Source organism: Papio anubis, chromosome 17 (genome assembly GCF_008728515.1).
Source record: "Papio anubis isolate 15944 chromosome 17, Panubis1.0, whole genome shotgun sequence".
Lineage (NCBI taxonomy): Eukaryota > Metazoa > Chordata > Mammalia > Primates > Cercopithecidae > Papio > Papio anubis.
The window spans coordinates 38,866,316-38,890,347 of NC_044992.1; the positions used below are offsets into that span (position 1 = coordinate 38,866,316).

Genomic DNA, 24,032 nt, shown 5'->3' on the forward strand with positions numbered 1-24,032 from the left:
CTTTTGGGAACCGGACTACATAATAGAAGGTAAGCTGGCAGTGAGCGGGCATTACCACCTGAACTCCGCCTCCTGTCAGATCAGCGGGAACATTAGATTCTTAAGAAGCACGAACCCTATTTTGAACTGTGCATGCGAGGGATCTAGGTTGTTGCACGCTCCTTAGGAGACTAATGCCTGATGATCTGAAGTGGAACGGTTTCATCCCCAACCCCACCCGTGGAAAAACTCTCTTCCACAAAACCGGTCAGTGGTATCAAAAAGGTTGGGGACTGCTGCTGTATATTGTAGAATGTTTAACATTTAAGAATGTTTAGCATTTCTGGTCCTCAACCCACTGTATGCGAGTATCCTCATCACCCCCAGTTGTGACAATCAAACATGTTTCCAGATATTGCCAAATGTTCTGGTAGGGGGTGGGGAGGAATCATTCCCTGTTGAAAACTACTGTTCAGCAGGATGAAAACAAACTACAGAAATACAGAGGCAGAAGAAAGAGCATGTTTTGCATCAGCATATTTTAAGATGTTTTAAGCTTTTTCAAGAGGATCTTTATATTTAGATAATTTGGACAGTTTTCCTGTATAAGAGTGGTGGAAACTGCAGCAGTGCAGCATTTCGGACTTGATCTCTCGCCATTGGCTTCACTCTACCTTGCTCTTCACGTGGAGGTCAGCTCGTAATAATTTCAGTTTCTTTTGGATCTCGGTCAGAACACCGATTTTCTGCTCCAAAATGGACAAAGACTGGGCAATACAAAAATCAACATCATGGTTTACTCCACCGGTTCTCTCCTGGATGTTCTCCAGCCATTGGCTAGATCCCTTCCTTGAAGTTGTGGTATCCTTCCCTAAAAGACTGAATCTTTCAACATCTTCAATCTCTTTCTGCTGCTCCTCACTCTGTACACAAGGTATTTTAATAAATTCATCCCTCTGAAGGGACATTTCTGAATTTCCGATGTGACTTTTCAACATCCTTGATGCCTCATGTCCATTTGGATAGAGGCCACGATGGTAGGGCCTTACATCTGCATTTAATTCTTTTACTCTGTTTGCATATCTTAAAGTGTTGAGGGTGTTTTCACAAGAGGTCCTCCCTGGAGAGATGGTAGCAATCATGCAAGTGGAGGAGTTCTGGCCTATAAAGGAGTCCCGGAGCACCTGTGTGAGTTTGCTGGCTCTGAATGGGGTATGAGGCTTGTTCTGACCCAAAGCCAGAATACATTCTTTGAGGGCTAGGAGACTCTTGTTAATCTCTGCCCCTTCCAGCTGCCTTTTCCGGCTGGCCTTGGTCGTATCTGCTCCCCTTTCATTCCCAGCTAAATCAACCAGGGAAAACTTGCCATGCAGTTTCCCTCCCGACTTCAGGATGATCTGGAAAACTGCGTGGCTCCTGGATGAGTGAGCGTTGACAGATGTTTGGCTGGAAGTCCGACAGCTATTCCCTATTTCCACCAGGTTCAGCACTTCCTCCACACAACACACCTCTTGCTCCTGCAGCCCGACCACTTGGATTTGCTGATTGCCATCCTCAAGGACTTGCAGTTTCTTCTTCCAGTTCAACAAATCATACACCTTGCCCCCATAAATCTCAAAAAATGTCCCATAGACTTTGAGGTCCAGCTTCTCATATATGGAGTTTCTGAGCAGGAGAAAGACGTCCTGTGCCACCAGAGCATAAATGCCCTTAGAACGATCTTGGGCCCTTCCTGCAAAGTCTCCACCCATGGTGTACGTCTTCCCACTGCCCGTCTGCCCGTAGGCAAAGCAGGTGGCCATGCCCTTGCGGAAGATGGACTCCACCAGTGGCTGGGCGGTGAACTGGTACACCAACTCGTTGGAGGCTTTGTCGTCGAAGGCATGGTCGAAACAGAAGGTCTGGTTCTCCAGGTAGCGAGTGAGGTCCACCTTTTGCTTGGACTCATGCACCATAACCACATTGTCCGAGGGGACGGTGATGATATCCAGGTCCTTCAAGGTGGTCTCTCGCTGGTTGAGAGGCCGCTTCCTCACGCAGACGCAGATGCGATGTTCTTGCGGGGGCTCCAGGACTGAGATCTTGCTGCTGTCCAGGTGCCTGCGATACTCTTCGATCATGTGCATGATCTCGTAGTTGGGGTTTGTGGTGTTGACATCGAGGGCGCGTCTAGCTCGGATCTCCTGCTGCAGCCGCCTGCGCTTTTCCCGCTGCTTCTGCACTTTCTCGATTTCCTGGAGGCAGGGAGACTTTTTCTGCTTCATCAGACAAGGTTTGCTGGGGACCCTCACGTCCAGGCTGTCCCCTGAGGCTGTTTTGTTTTTCTGGGGGATCATCACAACCCGTTTCGTGGCGGTACTCTGGTCCCCGATGGCCGAAGAGGGCGCGGGAGCCAAAGGGGATACAGGCATGGGGTCTTCAGCAGAGTCCAGAGATGGATTCAGCAGGAGTATGGTCTCCAGGTCAATCTTCTTGCCTTTTTTGACTGCTTTCTCCACCCACTCTACCGTGACCCAAGAATTTTCTCTGTTGATCTCTGTGACCACAGCGAGGTGCATCCGCTTGTCGCTGCGCTGGATCGCCACGTAGATGCCCACTTGGATGTCTCCGAAACGTGGCTTCAAGGGTTTCAGGGGCGAGAGGCGTGGGGATACAGGGAGGCAGAACTGACTGGCCATGGTGAGTGATGGAGGTATCAGGGCGCACTCCAGGGCCCTTGGGGTTGGAGCAGCAGGACCCAAGCCAGCCTGAAGCGCCTGGAACACTGAGCAGGGTTGCCGTCTGTGCCTGCCTTTGTGAGCCTAGTGCGCCAGGGCCCGGCCTGGGGCCACTACGTCACAAAAGGATGAGAAGAGGCGGCAGAACCTAGGGCTTAGGAGTGAACGGTACGGGAGCAAAAAGGGATGGAGAGATTGTTCTCTGCCAGTGAGGGTGAAGGGGTTGGAGGAGGATGTGGCGTGCTCTCTGGATCACAGCAAGAAAGAACCGGTAACAGAGAAGCAATGGGAAGCATGGAGTTGAAATTTAATTTATATATCCCATGTACTTTTACCTAAGCTTTGGAAGTATCCATTCTCCCAGGAGGCCTTGGCTGGCAGTCCCAAAGCTCGGTGCTTTAATTTGAGAATTGCTATGAAGTTCCCTTAAACTTTAACTCTCCAGTGATCAGTGGAAACCGATGAAGGTAGAGTTATTTGCAAATCTCAGCCTTCGATATTCAACAGGATCCCAGAAAGGGTCCTCAAACCTGCCATCTTTGTTTTTTCACCTCTTTAAAAAACATACTCCGAGAAACCCTAACTAGGAGATCATGCACATGATCGAAGAGTTACACTCTTAAACGTGTAACTTGTTTAAGAGTCACAACTTAAAGTTATTACAGATTAATCAGCTTTCTCATTACAAAATCAAAATGAGTCGAATGTAGCAGGTAGTTGTGGTAATTTGCTAATATGAAACTTCCTTTCGTACAGCACCTGCGTTTGCAAACACAGCAGGTTTATCACATTCCAAGTGGCTCTGACAGCTATAAAGTGAGTTTTGTTGTGCTGCGGTCACCACCATTTTTGAGATTAGTTCAGTAATTACCTTTCCAAACTCCTTTAGTAATTACACTTCTGGCCTCATTATCCATAATTTGGACAGAAAGAAGAGATATTGTGTGGAAAGAGATAATTAATCCTATACCCACCTCCCCACCCTGCAATACATGTGTGTCCTTTAGAAGTTGTTAAGCAGGGCTGGAAGGCAGCTAAGATCATCGGATGCAAAAATGTATTTTGCCAAGATTGTAATATTTTCCTGTATAAGAATTTGCTTATAAAATAAATGGCATTGACTTTTAGACAGGCCAAGCTGAGAGTAAGGGCGACACCTTATGTTCAGCCCCTTACCAATCCCCGTGCATATTTTCTTTTAGACTGTTGAATTTCATCATAATTGTACTTACAGCTCCAAAGTAACATGAAGTAGCAAGTTGCAACCTTCCCTAGGAATAAGGGCCACTATAGAAATACATTCTATTATAAACTAACTTTTCTGTTCAGTCAGTTTAGTAAAGCTGAGATTTTGAAAAGAAGATGGAAGGAGGATACTGGATAAATTAGGTAAGCAAGCAGTGCTCATTTCAAGAGGAGGTTGTATGCAGGTGGAGGGAGAGGAGAAAGGGCTTTAGGTAGTTGTCTTGTAAAAAATATTATGTTTATTTCCCCAAATTATCAATATTTAAAGTTGTGCTTTAAATCAGTTGTTGTTTCTTAGTTTCAAAGCCATTATGTAAATATTCTTAATACCCTATATTTGTCATTAGCACTCTGTCATTCAGGTCAGAGTACAGTGGTCTGATCATAGCTCACTACAGCCTCAAACTCCGAGGTTAAAGCCATCCTACCATCTCAGCCTCCTGAGTAGCTGGAATTACAGGCATGTGCCAGGATGCTTTGCTATTTTCTCTCTTTGTTTCTGTCTTTTTTTTCTTTATTTATTTTTGTTTTTCTTTTGCTAGGGATGAGGTCTTGCTGTGTTGCACAGACGCTGGTCTCAAACTCCTGACCTCAAGGGATTCTCCCTTCTCAGCCTCCCAAAGTGCTAGGATTATAGGCTTGAGCCACTGAACCACCTAGCAGTTTGTTTTGTTTTGTTTTTTTAAACCGTTACCTTTGAAAAAGCTGGGTGTCTCTCAAAATTATGAAAACTCTAGAGCCTCCAGGCTAGCCGTAGTGTTTTCATCTTAGCTAAGATGAAATGTTTTAGACAGACAATGGATGAGCAGATCCATGATAGTAGTGCCAAAATCAGAGAGTAAAGTTTACTTTTATTCCCTCTTTCTCTCCAGCATATTTATAAAGCTTTTCATGGCAACTTTAGGACTTTTTCAGTTCTTTTCTCTTTTATATAGTTTCCCTAGTATATTGCATTTGTTCCTACAGTTTAATTTTATATAAAACTGGCTGGATAGATTGTTGATAACCAGAATTATGAGTCCTAAACTTGTAGTCACCTGCAGGAACTAAAGTTAACAAATCCAAAACTGATTCCGTTGTTTTCTTACTGAAAATGGCAGCTCTTTGTTATTTTTAATTGCTTTTAGTAACTTCAACATTTACTTATCTTTAAAATCTTGACACAGATCTTTGTCTTCTTCCTTCTTTCAGCTCATCCTAACTTAGATAGTCCTTTCTCAGTCTCTAGAAGTCTTCCATAACCATGATACCATTTAATCTCCCAACCAATGATGAGCTTGTTGTTGTCTTTTTTCTTTCTTTCTTTTTTTGAAACCTCATCCAGTCAGGGACTGGGTCTGTTTCTCACACTGTTCCTAGAGTTATTTTAATAGGTTCTTCCTTATTAATTCACTGCTTATAAGCATTTTAGGAGCTCCTCATCACCCTAATGATATGGTGTAAATTCCATATAAAGACACAAGGCACATCATCATCTTGCCTGCTTTGTCGTCCTCAAACTTCCCCCACTATCCATATTTAATCTAAAACTGAGCCATGTGGAAGAAATTGCAGCCCTTCAAACACACCATTTTCTTTCAAATTTCTAGTCCGGTGGTTCTCAATATTAAGATATGTGAAAATCAACTGCAGGACCTGTTAAAACATCAGTTACTAGGCCCTGTGCCGGAGTTGTTGATTCAGTAGGTCTGCAGTAGGGCTGAAAATTTGCATGTTTAACAAGTTCCCAGGTAATACTGGTGCTGCTGGGTGCAGGGACAACATTTTGAGAATTACTAGTACAGCCCTCTGACAATAATCCTTCCTTGTCTTCATGGTTTTCGTGAGCTCTTCAATACCTACCTCAAACATCATTACCCTGGACTGATTTCTCTGACCTTCTTGATAATAGCCAGGCAAAATAGCATTAGATAAAGACAGCCCCTCTGAAAAAAATGGTATTTATTACCAGTCGAATTTGGCTGGTCAAGGGAACCCAAAAGCCTAATTTTTAGTAGTAAATTAAAAAGAAATTCTTGGCCGGGCACGGTGGCTCATGCCTGTAATCCCGGCACTTTGGGAGGCCGAGGCGGGCAGATCACGAGACCATCCTGGCTAACATAGTGAAACCCTGTCTCTATTAACAATACAAAAAAATTAGTCAGGCGTGGTGGCGGGCCCCTGTAGTCCCAGCTACTCGGGAGGCTGAGGCAGGAGAATGGCGTGAACCTGAGAGGCAGAGCTTGCAGTGAGCCGAGATCATGCCACTGTACTCCAGCCTGGGCAACAGAGCGAGACTCTGTCTCAAAAAATAAAAAAAATAAAAAATAAAAAATCTCATTGGTGAACATAATAGTAATCTGTTTATAGAGAGCTGATTGGGTGCTTTTACAATGTCGATAGTCTGGAACTTCTTTGGAGCAATCTCTTTTTATATCTGCTTATATAAAATTCATAATTCAGAAACTATCTGCCTAACTATCTCATTTAATGGAATTTATTCTGATAGACGAGTCCATGTTAAAACCAAAAAAATACTGTGAATCTTGAGTAATGAGATAAATACAGCATTTGTCAAAACGTGAAGGCCCTAGATACAAGATATCATCCGTGGCCATTACCTGAATAGCTTTTGGTAGATGAGCAGTTTCTTCAGATTACAGACCAAAGTCACCACTGTATTTTTAACTGAATATAACCGAGCAGTACATGCTTACTTTGTGCTATTATGCCAAAGAAATCCTTCAAGGAACTTACCATTTACACATTTTTTTCTGTGAACCTACTAAAAAAGCTCATGCCTTGACAAACCGTTAAGTGATAGATTCTCTTGATTGTAAATCTCCTTTTATCAAAAGCCTAGGAAGTATCAGGTGTAGCCCTACAAGAGTGGGTAGGGTGGGTAGAAGTAAGCGCAGGAAATGAGCTTTGTAATTTTCATTTATTAATTACAGATATATTCCTAGTTTGGGGCTTGTCAAAGTTGATTTATATGAGAGAATGTGATTTCTAGTCTCATTTTAGATACAAATCTCCCAGGAGAAATGCATCAAATACGTGCCTTTCTAACACTGTTTTAACAGACATCTAGCAGCTGTTGGACTTGTTTGATCACCCTGGGGGGCTGTACTTTTCCAGTGTAGGGATACAACCTGAGGTTTATTTAGTTATTCAGAAGAGTTCAATAGATTTTCCCAAATCTCTTTGAAGAAATGAAATGCATCATTTTCATTTATAAAGTTAGTTTTTAAAGAGAAGAGAGGTATCTTACTAAGTTTATGCCTTTTTAAAAAAAAAGATGAATTAACTTGTAGAATGAGAATAGTATTTTACCATCACAGCTAGTATCTATGTCTCCTGACATTTCTACATTTTCCCAATGCGCTACACTTAACCTGTCCAGATAAGTTCATACTTCTCCAACCCTCACATTGTTTTAAAAGGCAAAAATTGTTTCTATGACAACAGTATTAACTTGGAGCCACCCTTCCCCTGTTTATTAAATGGGGCTGCCTACCTGGACATATCTATGTGATTTCTATATATTTTTGATTGTGGATATTCATCTATAAAATTACCCGAGATAACAAAGATAAAAATTGTCCTTCTCTCACTTTAAATCCATTTGTGTTGGCCATCTTTTAGCTTTCAACTCTATTTAGCATGCTGAGTGGAGAGGCTGGGTTTTACTTCCATTTTATGTTAGTGTTGTTTGCTTGTAATTCACACTAAAGCTAGGAGTTCAGTGTTCAAACTAATGTTATTTGTTTGTAATTCACACTAAAGCTATAGTTCTTTAAATTGGAAGATGTGCTATATTTCTCATCTTCAAAGAATGTTCTTTGGATGATACAATCCAGAATATTTAATATTATTTGACATTGGAATAAATATGAAACGTGGTATGCAATACTTGCATTTGAGAAATGGTTGGAGGAATTTGGATATTTGTCCTAGAGAGTTTGAGAGACAGAGCTTTCTATATACACTTACATGGCTACCTTATAGAAGAAGAATATAATTTGTTGTATTTGATACAAGGTGTGTTGACATCCAAAAATTCAAGCACTAGGCCCTCAAGACTCAACTCATCATCATTTTCCTTAGAAAGTATTCACGGATGTTCATAGCTCCCTTTCCTTCACCTCAATCACATATTAGTTAGTTTCCTTTATCTCAACTCCCACATTTATTCCATACTTATTTTTGACATTGCACTTAACGAGTGTGGGTGTAAAGAATCTACATCTTTCTCTCCAGGTTAAAAAATAAAAAAAGCTTTGAGAGAAGGAAAGAAGATAACTTATTCATGGTTGTATTCCCTCTATCTGTCATGCAGACATTAAGTTTCTTAAAATTATAAAAACTAGATTAATAATAAATGGATGTTTCTGACTTCGGATCAAACTAATAAGAACTTCATTCTAGTGTGCATTCAGTGAACCTTAACTATCTCCTAAATACAAAGGTCTATGCTAATTGGTAGATTATATAGTAGTACAGAAAACAGCCCTAAGCTCTACATTCATGGAGCCTACAGCGTCATTTTTGGAAACAGGTATTAACAGATATAGATATAGACAGATATAGATACACACGCATATAGTCACACACACTTATACACACACATGCACATACATACAGATAGATACAGATATATAGGTATCATTCTAATAACTACAACAGTTTTGGAAAGTCAGGGTTCTATCCCATGTATTTAAAACAAAAACTAAATGACTGCTTGTTGGGAAAGGTAGTGAAGTACACATTTCCATAACAGACCCAGGAGTTGGGCTAGATTTGTATTCTCAAACCAGACTACATATCAAAATCACCTGGGAAGCTTTTACAAAGTACAGATTGCCTGGCTCCACTCAGACCTACTGAATTAATCTCCAGGGGCCAGAACCTGGGCATCCATTTTGCTAAAATCGCACCCCAGGTTGTTCTTATGTTACTATGAAGCCTGAAAGCATTGGGCTGGATGCCCTCTAGGTCTCTTTCTACTCAGAGATTTTATGATCCTGTGTTTCTGTGAATAAAAAGATGATCCTTTGATACACCTGTGGCCTTTGAAATTTCTTTTATTTTCATATGCTGAATGTTTAAAGATACTCCTGATTTCACAAATGAGACACAATGCAGTTTTACTGGGAAAGCTACTTTTAAGATTCTGCAGAAGATTTGCTACAAAATATAACATTTGGTATTATTGTCTAACAACATAGAGTAAAATTGCATAAAATAAAGACCTCATGTCATTAAAGACGTGCAAGCATGAGAGCGTACCATTTATATTTCCTATGGTGCTTCAGAATATCGTGTTGCACATAGGAGATATTTAATAAATGTTTGCTATACCAAATATTGGATAGCTTCAGATATGATATTTCAGAGTGCCCATCTTTTTGGCTGGTCTTGCCTGTTTGCTAAGTGTAGAAGATGAAACTTATACCAAGAATGAAAACCCTTAACTTTATAATATGTCTCAGTGTGATCTGTGTAGGTAATGTTATAAGCGCTATTTATCATTGTCAGAGCCTGATCTCTGCCTGTCTCGAGAAACATATATTTACCATTTTGCAATAACTTTTAAATTCTTACCTGGAAGCAGAAAGCAAGAAGACTAAAGTTCTAAAAAATAGGACATGATATCAAAATAACCAGTCGATCCTGGGAAAAAGAAAATCCATTAGTTGATTTAATGGAAATAAGAAGTTGACTATTTTTATTTCAACTACACATACCAGTGTTGTACAAGCTGCTAGGACTCAGGAATTATTGAAAAAAAACCCAGCTATAACCATTTACTGTTAGTGAATAAATATTTGGTTTGGTGAATACATGATATTGCTGAAATAGCAAACTCTGGGTAAAGGTGTATATTAAAATCAGCATTTAGCAATTGCTTGTTAAGTAAACAATTGAATTGATAAATAAATATATAAAAAGATGGTTGTCAAACCTCAACAAACATGGATTTTTCAGTCTGATTGAACTAAAAATGCAATTCAAATTAGTTTTTAAATGTGCTTTTAAAAATCTCCAAAGGCTTCTCCTTTCACTGCTTAAACACTCAACTTATCTTCATGGCATCCAAGATCCTGCATAATTCACCCGTTGCAAGTCCTCCCTATTATTTAGTATCACTCTTCTCCGTTTTTAAAAAATATACTTCAGTCACACCAGTTGTCTCTCAGTTCTTTGATGCACCCAGCTATTTCTTGACCCAAGGATTTCACATACCCTGTTTTTTTGAGGGGACTGACCCCTCAAAATCATTCTGGTCTTCCACTTAATAGCTGTGTGCTTTTGTCACTTCTTGGGTTTGAATCTTGATCCCACTGTTTCCTAGTTCTGTGTCCTTGAATAAGTTATTCAATCTCTCTGAGCTTCATGGTTTTCTTTTTAAATATATAAAGCCACCAATCATATCCATCTCATAAGAATGCCATAAGGAATGTGTACAAAATTGATGGAAAATGCTTAGAACAGTGTGTTATACACAGTAAGCGTGTAGTACATGTTGCTTATTATTTTCATACTTTATAATTACTACATGTATTTGTGTTTTTTTTGGAGGGGTGGTGGGGTACAGAGTCTCACTCTGTCGCCCAGGCTGGAGTGCAGTGGCAGGATCTCAGCTCACTGCAACCTCCGTCTCCTGGGTTCAAGCAATTCTCCTGCCTCAGCCTCCAGAGTAACTGGGATTACAGGCCCGCACCACTATGCCCAGTTAATTTTTGTATTTTTGGTAGAGACAGGGTTTCACCATATTGGTCAGGTTGGTCTCGAACTCCTGACCTCGTGATCCACCCACCTCGGTCTCCCAAAGTTCTGGAATTACAGGCATGAGCCACTGCGCCTGGCCTTTTTGAATTTTTAATCTGTTTCTTTGATTAGACTGTCTCTGCAAGGAGAGAAGAGGACCACCACGCCACACACCTTTAATATAAAGAGCACCAGACCCAGAGTAAGGATGCCTAGGTTTGTCAACTCAGGCATTGATTCTTATTTTACTTTGAAGAAACGGCATCATTTGTTTTCTGAAATTCCATTTTCTTATCTGCAAAAACAAACAAACAAAAAGAGACAAAATCTTCCATTTTTTCTCTGGCTTTTAAATCAGGATAAGTCTGCTTTGCAAACCGTTAAGTACCATTTCAAAGGTAATATGATTATTTCGACTTTGAAAAAGATTCTCAAAAGTGCATTTTCATCCAAGCCCAGTGGCTCATGCCTGTGATCCCAGCACTTTGGGAGGTCGAGGCAGGCGGATCACCTGAGGTCGGGAGTTCGAGACCAGGCTGACCAACATGGAGAAACCCCTCGTCTACTATAAATAAACAAACAAACAAATAAATAAAGATAAAAATTAGCCGGATGTGGTGGTGGGCACCTGTAATCCCAGCTACTCGGGAGGCTGAGGCAGAAGAATCGTGTGAACCTGGGAGGTGAAAGTTGCAGTGAGCCGAGATCATGCCACTGCACTCTAGCCTCAGCAACAAGAGAGAAACTCCGTCTCAAAAAAAGAAAAAACAAAAAAGAAAAAAAGAAAAAGAAAATCCATTTTCATTTACCTGGTAAATAATAAAATTATTTGAGAACTAATGATGAAAAAAGGTCATTTGAGAAAATGTATGGGCTTAACAGTTTCCTAGTATAAGCATATGTACTCACAAGTTTAAAGGATACGTGGAGGATGAATTTATGGTGTGATGAGATAATGCCCTTCTAAAAAGAAATAAAGAATTTGGTTCTCATTCTGGATTTTGGTTTCTTTTTCCATTTTTATTTCTCCAATGTAAGAGTGATGGACTTCTTTATAAAGTATTTATTTCTCTAATCTGAATAAAAACTTTTGTATCCAAAATTGAATTTTTATCCAGATTTGATTGAGTATGGGTGTATGTGGCTGTATACAATCAATTTAATTTTTTCTTTTATTTTCCTTAGCATGATAAATGGTCAAAACGATTGGAGAATCATAATAAATTACTTATTAAATATTTCCAGGAAATTCTGATTTTCATTTCATTGAAAATTTATCTTCTGAGAAAGAGAATATTAGAAGGTGAAAAATTATATCGAATGGCAGGAAGTTGTCCCAGAATATATCTATATTTTAATTGGGACCTTTGATCTGGGCCTTGCTTCCTATTTCATCAGCCGTTGGACATAATATTTTATAAAAGAAAAGTATCCCAAGTAAGATGCGAGAAAACATTCTCACTTTTATCAGGCATTACCCTGAGTTATAATTACCAATTTCCTTAATTAAATGGATAGATTTTATCAAGACAATAGCAATTATTCATTATAATCACTTACCAAAAACTGAAAGTACTGTATTATCTATTTGATCATTTAATGGGGTATAATCAATCTTTATTAATTTTATATGTAAGAAAAATTTTTAAATATTACTCAGAGAAAACCTGAATCTAACATTGCTGCTACTAATGCTTAATTATGCACATATCTTATTAATGGAGATTACAGAAATTAGTATTAATTTCAGTCTGTGAGCTGATAACACTGTAAAAGTTCTGTACCTGTGCAACTATATCTCTGTTGTTGACAAAGTACTTATATATACCACATAATTTTTGATCTTCTAGTAATCGATTGAAGTTAAACAGGGTAGATATTATTCATCACATCTTATTAATAAGAAAGCTGGAACTTAGAGAAAACCTTCATGGGTTGGCCTGTCTGAAGGTTATTTGAATTGAGATAAGGGCACAGATATACAGAGTAAGTTTAGGATTTTTTTCCAGCAAATCACAGAATACAATTTTGAAAACTACAAGGATTGTAGTTCCCAAATATGAGCCTTAGGAAAGTTACTCTCTTAGTCTCAGATGTTTTATTTTATTTTTTTTTGCATGTAAATGTGGATGGTAGCTTTGTGGTGAGGACAGTGAATGATGATGTTACACCCAAGTATGCATGTACGTATGTATTTATGTTCATGTAGGTTTGTATGTTCTGAAGGACACATAATTATTGATATTTCTCATAATAGAATCACAAAATTTTAGAATTGAGAGGACTGAATGATTACCAATTTTCTTTGCTTTATCCGATTTTTGAATATTCTTCAGATGAGTAGCCAATCAGACTTTTGGGATTTAACTGAAAACAGATGGTTTTTGAGAACCTGCCCCGCCAATGGAGCTGAAGAGCTATCATGCATTTAACAGCCATTGAGCACTTATTATATGCCAGGCACCACACTAGACATACCGTTAATGTGATAATTTTGCATGTTGCATGCACTTTTCACGGAAAAAGTGTTTATATAAAATATATTAAAATTCATGTAGGTATAAAATTAAAACTAGGTACCTGCATGGGAAATAAGTGTACATATAAAGGACAATGACCAGATCTGTTACTTTAGTGATTAGTTTGAAAGATTCCTATGACAAGAACTTTTCTTAGACTGGGAGAATGATGACCATTTCAATTTACATCTGTATTTGGTAAAATGTTGAGTGGTGAAACTGGGCCAGGATTTACATTGTAGTAGCTTTGGAAAGGTGAAAAGAACCAAGAACCATGGAGAGAGGCAGAGTAAGTGAGAGAGAGAGAGACAGAGAGAGAGACAGAGAGAGAGAGAGAGACAGAGAGAGATCTATTAGGTTGGTGCAAAAGTAATTGCAGTTTTTGCCATATATATATATAAATATATACAAAAATACATATAGACACATACAGAGAAATATGTATGTATATGCATATGGACATATATACACATACACCTTAAACATTTGTCTATATAAACATACATATATTACATATATATATATATATATATATATATATATATTTTTTTTTTTTTAGATGGAGTTCCACTCTATTGCCCAGGCTGGAGTGCAGTGATGCGATCTCAGTTCTCTGCCATCTCTGCCTCCCAGGTTCAAGTGATTCCCCAGCCTCAGCCTCCTGAGTAGCTGGGATTACAGGCGCATGTTACCACGCTCAGCTAATTTTGTATTTTTAGTAGAGACGAGGTTTCGCCGTGTTGGCCAGGGTGGTCTTAAAGTCTTGACCACCTCGACCTCCCAAAGTGTTGGGATTACAGGCATGAGCCACCATACCTGGCCTATAAACATGTATTTTATAAAGAATTTCATATATACCAAATACACATATATAGTACACATACATATGTATACACATAATATATCTATTTAATTCATAATATACCTATTTCAGTCTTAAAACGATTTTAAAACCCTTTTAGACATGAATATCTTCATTTAATTTTCAAATATTTAAAGAAATTTGAGGCTCAGAGACAATAATTCTTCACTGTTGCAATTTAAGCTTACAATCTTTTTTTGAGCAAAAATATGGCTGGGATTTGAGCTTGCGTAGAATTTAAAACCCATGTGTTTTTTTACTACACCATACTGTTTCCAGTTTGTAGCCTAAATGTTGTTATGAAAGAAGCTTCTGGTATGAAAAGAAATAGAAGAAAATAGAACATAGTAAACCCTGAGAAGATAAAAAGATTACAGCAGAATGATATTTTGCTGGGACCTCATAACTGTTCAAAACTGTCAGCAACTGGGATTTTTTTCTTTGAAACGGAGTCTGGCTCTGTTGCCCAGGCTGGAGTGCAGTGGCGTGATCTCAACTCACTGCAAGCTCTGCCTCCCGGGTTCACGCCATTCTCCTGCCTCAGCCTCCCGAGTAGCTGGGACTACAGGCGCCCGCCACCGCGCCCGGCTAATTTTTTGTATTTTTAGTACAGACGGGGTTCCACCACCGTGTTAACCAGGAAGGTCTCGATTTCCTGACCTCGTGATCTGCCCGTCTCGGCCTCCCAAAGTGTTGGGGTTACAGGCGTGAGCCACCGTGCCTGGCCCCACAACTGGCATTTTTAATCTACAGAAATGAAAGATAATCTGTACCTAGATTTCTGCTGTTTCACTTTATGTTACATAGTCCTCACATGGTATTTGATGTGGCAACATGCTTTGCCCCATCCATTTCATGTACCCTGAATGGATGCTTGTGGGTTTTAGCCTTTCCTTGCTTGTAGCTAATGTGTTTTTACTACTAATTTGCTAAAGTCTCTGAGCAAAACGCTGCTGAAGAACTCATGCTTTGGTACTAGAAGTGTGTTCTCTAACTGGGGAACTGTTTCACCTACCTGAAAGAAAATTAACCTGCTCACAGAGTGCAGCCAGCTCTCATTCTGAAGTTTGAAGCGTGACTCCATGCGGAACCAAGGTTGCAGGAACTCCTCTATTCTTGCCTGGATTTTGATCTTTCTCCCTTCCGAATTTGTAAACAAAACCTTCGCTCTAGGCTTGAAAATTCTTACAGTGAAATCTCTGGCCAAAAGAAAATGATTCTTCCAAAATGTGGAGAAAAATTGGCCAGATTTGAGAGTGTTTTGGATTGAAAGTGGCAACCGTGTGCCAATATCACAAAGAACATACACATTGCCTCTGCTTACACTTGTTTGTGCATAAATTACAGATTATGTGGCTACAATCAATGCTGTGCAGAAAAAGTCATGCACAGTCTCTGGTATTTTGTGTAAGAGACTAGTTGCTCACTTTGTGGTGGCTGGATTTTATACATAAGAATTTCCCTTCACATTTTGCAATTTATCTACAATATTTTTTATGTCAAAACACACCATTATCTTGAAGCCATTCCATAGTATCACTAATAATAGTTCTTTGTTTCTTAACAACAGAAGTTCAAGACCCTACTTAATAAGATTTCATGAACTGGTTGATTCTATAGCAAGGTTTAAAGACAGAATGGTTTCACTTTTGACACTTGGTCTTTTCACTAATAAGAAAAAAAAGCAAGTAACAGTCTCTGGTAAAACACTAAAAGACATCTGAAAACATATTTTATAAAACAAAATGATTCTGTCTTGCTTTTGTGTTATATTTGTATAGATTAATTTACAAAACCCATTTACATGTATTAGCTCTTGTTTAATAATTTGAATTAATCAAAAACTTTGAGTATTTGCTTTTTAGTACTCATTGAGCTAGGCATATGTAATCTTCAATATAATTGTGTGAGGCAGGTTGTATTCTTTTTGGTTCTGAGAAGAGGAAAACGAGTCATAGAGAAATTAAATTATATGACCAAGGTTACATGCAGTTAATCTTGGTAGCAACATTGCTCAAAGATCTTTTGTTTCCAAATCTAGTATCCCTTTTGTGACATTTTGCCTCTATTATGTAATGAGAGATAACTCCCTTAGGAATTAATGTCATTCTTATCTACACTCAAATTATTTACTGCAGAAAACAGTCCATCCTGAGCAGATCTAAGAATTTCCCAAAATGAGCTATTTGAAAAATTTCCAAATTATTCCTAACCACTATGTATTGGGCAATAAAAGAAATTGCTTTCTTGTATTTTCCCCTTTGTGTTTGTGTACCTGCTCACAAAAATCATCTCATACATAATGCAAGGTAATAAACTACAGCGTGTAATGGTGTAATGGCTACAAAGCCTTGCCCATGTGGAAATAGAACTGGAAATCCATTACTAGTGATGCACCCTTCCAATGCAATTCAAGTTTGACAAACATTAAACAATTGGGGCAGGCACTTGCAGCCAATGTTTCCTCTGAGTCTTTTTAGGTGTCTCATCATCATGTTATTATTCTAAAACGCCAGGAAGAATTAACAATTTCCTTCAGGTAAATCACTATGAGTTGAGATGCCACACAGGAGTAACCATTGCCCATTTTCTTCTGGGAAAGATAATATGAGCTCCCTATTCACAAGCTGTTTTCTCTTAAAATGATAGTTCTCTTGAAATTTCATTTTCTCTGTGGCTTCTAAAATATGTTGCCATTTGATCACAATCTCAAATAAAATTGGTGTTTTTCTAATAGAATAAGCACATTCTCATTCACTTACAAAAAGGTGAATATAATTGATTAGTGGCTCTGTTTCCTTTTGTATATGAAACAAAATAATTTCTAGTTCTCAATGGATTAAAGTAAATTTCCTTTACCAAAAAAAAATTTCACCCAGCTAAATAAATAATCTTGCTTACGTAGACTGGTTTTATTCTCAGGAAGCATTCATTAGAAGTGTCTAAATATATCTGGTTTTGAGGTATTTTCTTGCTTTTTTTCAGAAGGGAAGAGGTTCTGAGACTCTCTTGTTTATTTCTTAGGGAAAAAAACCTTTATAATTTACAATTTTTTTGTCTTTGAAATGCACACTTAAAGACATTCGTTTTGGGCACTGCGTTGTTATCCCATTGAGCTGAAAAATTTTTGATCTTTGTACAGGGCAGAAGTAGGGAGATTCAAGCAAAGAATTTAAGTACAATAAAACATGATCTTAGAAACATCCCCTTCTTATCCACTTTACTTCTGTTTGGTGAAAAGAAATTTTCTCTCTCTCTTTCTGGATTTTTTTTTTAAATGTAAAAATTCTCCAAAGTAGAGAGAATAGGGTGATTTACTAAGTGCTCATCACTCACAAAACTTATTTCATCTATACTCCTCCCTACTCCTACCTTCAGAATATTTTGAAGCACATCTCTTTTCATTCTTAAGTATTTCAGTATATTTATATAAGATAGTCATTGTATTTGGCAACCATAACCATAATACTATTAACCTAGCAACTAGTACTTCCTAACATTATCAGAAAGGCAATTATTGTTCAAGTTTCCCTGATAGTTTGTAAAACGTCGTTTTCCATTTGATTTGTTCAATTTGTGATCCACTCAAGGCCTACACAGTACACTTCTCTGAGATTTCTGTAAATATCTTTCAATCTGTATGTTATCCCTTCATCATTTTTTTTAATTCTTATTTTTTTATTTTTTATTTTTTTACAATTTGTAGAAGAAAATGATTTATTGCTCTGTGGTACTATTCACATTCTAGATGTTGCCAATTGCTTCCTTGTAATGTTTCTTGACGTCTTCCTCTACTTCTTTTGTTTTCTATAAATTGATAGTTTGACTAAAAATAAAGTTTAGAATACTTCATAGGTTGGCTTGCACACTTCTTACTTCATCACATCATGGGTTTATCATGGCTGGTGTGTCTCCTTTTTACATGATGTTGTAGATCATATTATTGTTTAACACAGAATCTCTTCCTCCATTGAATGCTTCCCTTTCCCCAGACTTCATGAGAGAAGTCTACCTCCCAACTACAGGGGTATTGAACTTAGCAATTTGGCTTGCTGTGGCTTATAGAATGGGAATGTATATGAAATAGATCTGTGCCAAGACTGTGCCAAGACTACAAATGCGTTTGCATTGTCTGGCTTAGCTTCTAGAATTCTTGCCCTCTGCCATGAGAATCATGTGTTTCAAATAGTAACTGCTTCTTCTATCTTGGGTTGCAGATTGTGAAGACAGAAGAAGTCAACCTGAAAACAAACCACAGTTTGGAATCAAGCCAAGGTTAGCATCAGTTGACCCACAGATCCAATTTTTTCATAATCAAGAAATAAATGTGTGTGTTTACATGCTATTGAGTTTTGAAATTACTTTTTGACCAATATCATTGCAGTAAAAGCTTAGTGATAGAAATATTAATATTGATCAATGAATTGGGGTGTTATCAGATTGCTGTGTCCTCTTTTAACTTAATGGTTTTGGCAACCATTGATGATTATTGCATAGATCCTTTACCTCATTATGGGATGCGATGTGGTGATAGTCTAAGTCTGTCATTCCTCACTCATGTATTAATCCCAGCAGAGTACCTGAGAAGGAAACTTGGGTATGGTTTTGTAAACCAAAAATAAAATTCCGAAGTCCCCCAACCATCTGAATAGACTTCCTCCTCAGCCAGGGCTGTTTTAAAATTTAACCCAAGAGATTGTTCCAGGCCATGATGAGAAGTGAGAGTAGAACATGCCTCATTATACCTCTCCAGCATTAACATCAACACAGACATTAAGTCTGATAAGAAACACCTTACAACTTATTCGCTCTAAAGCCTACTACCTAAAGGCTTCCTCTGCTAATAAGAACTTGGATATTCATAACCCTTTATCTTAACCCAGGCATCCCTTTCTATGAATCCCAGGTCTTTAGATAAACTCAGCCAATCATCAACTAGAAAACTTTTAAATCTACCTATAAGCTAGATGACCCATCCCACCCTCAGTTCAAGTTGTCCTGCCTTTCTGGACCAAACCAATGTATTTCTTAAATGTGTTTGATTGAAGTCTCATGTCTTAATAAAATGTATAAAGCCAAGCTGCACCCGGGTCACCTTGGGCACATGTTCTCAGGACATCCTGAGGGCTGTGTCATGGGTCATGGTCACTCGTATTTGACTCAGGACAAATCTCTTTAATTATTTTACAGAGTTTGACTCTTATCATCAACAGTTTATAAAGGAAAGTCAGAGTAATTTTTTTTAAAATATGATTTCACTTTATTTGCTAGTTTTAAGAATAGTGAACTGTTTCTCTAGCATCCTCCAAAGATGAGCAATGTGATTTGGTTTAAATTATTATGTACTCATGGATTTTCATTAGTATAAAAATGTCAAACACTGTTTTGTGTATATCCACCAATTGCTGATATTAATCTTTTGATGCTCACATTGTCTACTCTTACTATTTCTTGTTAAAAATATTAAGTTTCTTAAATATTAGAGCTAGAAACCTTTGTTTTATTTTTCTAGTGGAGCTGCTTTTCTTTTCTTTAAGACCTAGAAATTATTACTAAGTTTAGGGAGGCAGAGAAATTGCTGACAGTAAAATTCCCTGATAGACTGAGTCAAAGGCAGTGAATGCTGACTGTTAGGAAATCCCGAGTGGAGTGCAGTGTATTGGAAAATGGCTCAAAGATCTACCATCTAAGATTAAGGGCCTTTGCAACTATTGGTAGGGGATTCCTGACATAAAGATGGTATCCCAGTTAAGTGATCTTCAGCAAATGGCAAATAAAGGATTAACTGCCGAGAGCATTAGCCCCACTAATTCAGTATTTATAGCCATTCAAGTTATTAGCTTTTTAATTAACATGGAAGGATCTGAAAGTACCTAATCATATTCCATTCTAATTATATTAACAGATTACACACATGAAAATTAAAATTTTGTTTTTCTAATATTCTCTTTAAGAATGTGCAAATAGAGTTGATGTTTTCTTAATAAATGTCTCTCAACTGTTATTATGTTTATAAACAGAATAGAAAAAATACAAGTTAATGGTATTCATTTAAGTACGTTGCATCCAGTTGGGATTATCGAATTAAAACAGGCTTTACACAAGGGTATTAGAGATATACCACATCCATTTATTTAATTCTCTGTAATAATAATCTGTTCATTGAATTATTTAACACATCTTTTTATAAAGGGCTTTGTGCACACATTAGGATTTGAATATGAGCAGATTAGATTGTTACATTTATTTCCTTTAAGACAAAATCAACTGAAAGAGTTATTTCAGCATCTATAAAATAGAAATTAAATAAAGAAAAGCAAATGCAAATTTGAGAAAAGAGTAAGAATCTACTTCTGATTCCCTGATTGCTCACTTGGGCTCAACTTTAATGATGTTGGCTTAGGAATTTTACTGAGTGAAGCTTCTAATCCTGAAATCTTTTAGTTCTTTTATTAAAACATCAAGCCAAATTCTTGTTTTAAAGTTTTTTTTTTAATATACTTTATGTTAAGCCCTAAGGATACATGCTGTCTGTGCTTGTAATGTAATCTAAAAATGCTCTTTGATATAATGATCCAAATATTGGATCAACTCCAAGGTGTAAGAAGTGGGGGCAGCTTTCTGTGTCAAAATAGTTTCATGAGCCAGGAGGATTTGGTCTGACACTTATCTATTCTAAAGAGGTGGTAGGAAGATGTATAAAGTGTCAATGTTGTTTTCCTGCCATATTCAGACCTTAAAGCATTTATTGCCCTTTATCTTTACCTGAGCTCTGATATATGAGGCCAGCACTTCCCTATAAGGGAAAGTGGCAGTCACATAATTAGAAAAAAAATAGAATTTATGTTTAAAATTCAGAATCTTTGTTCTAATGAAAGACAAATGACTTCAGAGGAATCACTGTTGAGGTGGCAATCCCAACCCTCTCTTCAGCTCTCTCTACCATTTATAAGCTGAGATGCAGAAAATGAGATGGAGACAGAAGCATTACAATCCTGTAAGGTCCCTTAAAGAGAGCCCTGTACCTCTCTTTCCTCATCCCAGTTGGATGTATGAGGTAGTAGTAGTTTTAACAGTTTTAATTTTCCATCTGTACATTAAAAAATCACTCCAAAAGTTTTGGAACCACAATCCTTCTTGTCACTTTTCATGATTTTATACATTGACTGGGTTCATCTGAGGATTTCTTACGTTACACATGATGTTGCGATTTGGACTGGAGCTTCCATTATCTGGGGGCTCAACGTAGCTGAAATGTCTAAGTTGGTTCATTCCCATGACTGGTGCACTGATGAGCAGCCAGAAGACTGGGCTCAGTGAGGATAGGGTACTGGGATGGCTAGATCGTCTTCCTCCCCCTTTCTCTCCATGTAGTCTCAGGGCCTCTTCCTCTACATGTTCGCTTCAGTAGATTAGCTGGACTTCTAACATGAAAACTCAAGGCGTCCAAGAGGACAGAATGGAAGCTTGAAGTTCTTTTTAAGGCTTACACCCAAAACTGGCTCAATGACGTTTTAGCTACATTTTAGGTACAGATTTAGTATTGACTGGAACATCTATAAAAGCATGAATGTGATGCACTGGGGTCAACTTTGAAGAGTATCTACCAGGAGAATAGAAATCTTCTTCCAGTTTGTGGATCTGAGAATAGAGAATACATTGTATGTTTTTTCCTGGCTGCCCTTGATGGTTGCAATCCTCATACTGTTTCCAGCAATCCCACACCCTGATCATGTATAGTCTAGTTTCATGGGTTTACTCTGCAGATGGGCCTGACAGGACAGTTTGAGCTTGGCCTCAGAGGGATTTAGTGAACCAGGAGATGCTTGTGGTCTTGATGAAGAGATGATGGATGCTGCCCTTAATAGGGATTTATACACAGAAGTTCCTTGTGCCTTTGTGAGAATCTCATAGATTATAAGGGACTCTAAAAAACCATGTGTTCCATCTCTCTAGAAGCAGATTCACTTATCACTGGTGTTGAGAACCTGATATTCTATAACTTGACCTATAAGATTCTTTACAATTTCTAGGTAATATATATTTTTTTCTATTTCAGCTTAGTTAAGACTATTTTCTATTAAACATCATTATTTAATCAACTAGTATCTGTTGGGAACTTACTATAGAGTAGGGACTATTTTAGGAGACACAGCAGTGCAAGCAGTTTGCTAAAGCTCTGCTTTGCTTGAGCTTTGTAGTTATATAAGAGAGGAGACAGACAATACAAAACTTAGAATATGTGATGTATGACACATGATATTTAAAAGAAAAGGAAAACAGTTCTAGTATACGTGTGCTTGGGAGTGGAGGTGGGGAAATAGAGTGTGCCTTACTGAGACAGAGACAATATGAAATTAAATACCTGCAAATTTAAGAAAGATAATTCCAAGTAGAGAGAATAACAAACGCAAAGACCTGAAGGTGAAAGCATAGCTCGCTTGTTTGTGGAATCAAAAGGAATGTCAGAAAGCCCTCAAAGCTGGACCAGGGTGAGCAAGGAAGAGAAACATAAAAGATGATGAGTCAGAAGACATAAAGGAGAGCATAGTCAGAGGTTAACGTGTGTAACAACCATTTCCAACTCTGCAGGAAAATTATGCCATATAAAAACTATTTGAGTACCTATTTATTATTGATATATAATAGTTGTACATGTGATATTTTCATACATATACCCAATATGTAATGACCAAATCAAGGTAATTGGGAAAGCTAAAATATCATATATGTATTCATTCTTTGTGCAGGGAATATTCCAATTTTTCTCTTTTCTAGATATCTTGAAATATACCATACATTATCATTAATTATAGTCTCCCTACTGTACAATTGAATAATATAACTTATTCCTTCTGTTGAACTCTGTTTCGTACCCACTAATTAATTTTTCTTTATTCTTCCCACTTCCCAGTCTCTGGTAACCACCATTGGACTCTCTACCTCCATGAGATCAACGTTTTTAGCTCCCACATAGAAATGAGAACATATAAGCCAGGGATGAGAACATATAAGCACCTTTCTGTGCCTGACATATTTCGCTTAACATAATGCCCATCCATGTTGCAACAAATAATAGGATTTTCTTATTTTTTTATGGGGTTCACAGAGGGGTTCACAAAACTGAAGGAAGCATTCGCTTCCATTTGCTGGTTTACAATTGAGAATACAACTCAAGTATAGCCAGACGGAAGAGACCCGCAGGGCAAAGTATGGAGAAGGGACATGGGGCTTCTGTACCCTCTCTGGGCAAGCCACCCACCCAGCACCTTAATATGTTCAGCAACCTGGACATTCTCCAAATCCTTTGAGTTAAGGTTTGTCTGCAGGCTTTATTACGTAGGTATGCTGGATGAAATTATTGGCCACTAGTGATAGACTCAATCTCCAGTACTCTTTCCCCTCTCCCTGTAGTTTGGAGGGTGAGGCTGAAAGTTTCAATCCTCTAACCGCATGGTTGGTTTCCCTGGTAAGTAGCTCCCATCTTTAAGGGATTTCCAAAAGTCATCTCAGTCACATAAACTCATGTGTGTTTGAAAGGGGTTTGTTATGAACAACAGAAGATGCTCCTTTTACTTTTATCACTTAGGAAATTACAAGGGTTTTAGGAGCTCTGCCTGAGAACTGGCAACAAAGATCAAATATATATTTCTTACTACCTCACACTATCACATTTAAGGCAGTTTATAGTTGTTTTTCCTATTCAAGAAGTAACTTTGTTACAATTTTCATCCTTGAAGAGTCACAGTGCTACATGATATATTTGTGGCATAAAAATTAAGTGAGTTTGTTTTCTTCAATGTATTTACTCTAAAAGCAAAACAATCCAATAAGAAGCTGTAGTCACGCATCACTTAATGGCAGGCGTACGTCACAAGAAACACCTCCTTAGGCAATTTCATTGTTGTGTGAACATCAGAGTGTACTTACACAAACCTAGACAGTACGGCCTATTACACA

General features: G+C 38.0%; 1 protein-coding gene across 1 annotated transcript; it reads right to left on the reverse strand.

The window, feature by feature from the left end:
* Positions 1-479: 479 nt before the first annotated feature.
* KIF2B (kinesin family member 2B) lies at positions 480-2,808 on the reverse strand. The gene has a single exon (XM_003912771.3). It carries the CDS (start codon positions 2,655-2,657, stop codon positions 645-647), a length of 2,013 nt encoding a protein of 670 aa, XP_003912820.1. The 5' UTR covers positions 2,658-2,808; the 3' UTR covers positions 480-644.
* Between the last annotated feature and the right edge of the window lie 21,224 nt (positions 2,809-24,032).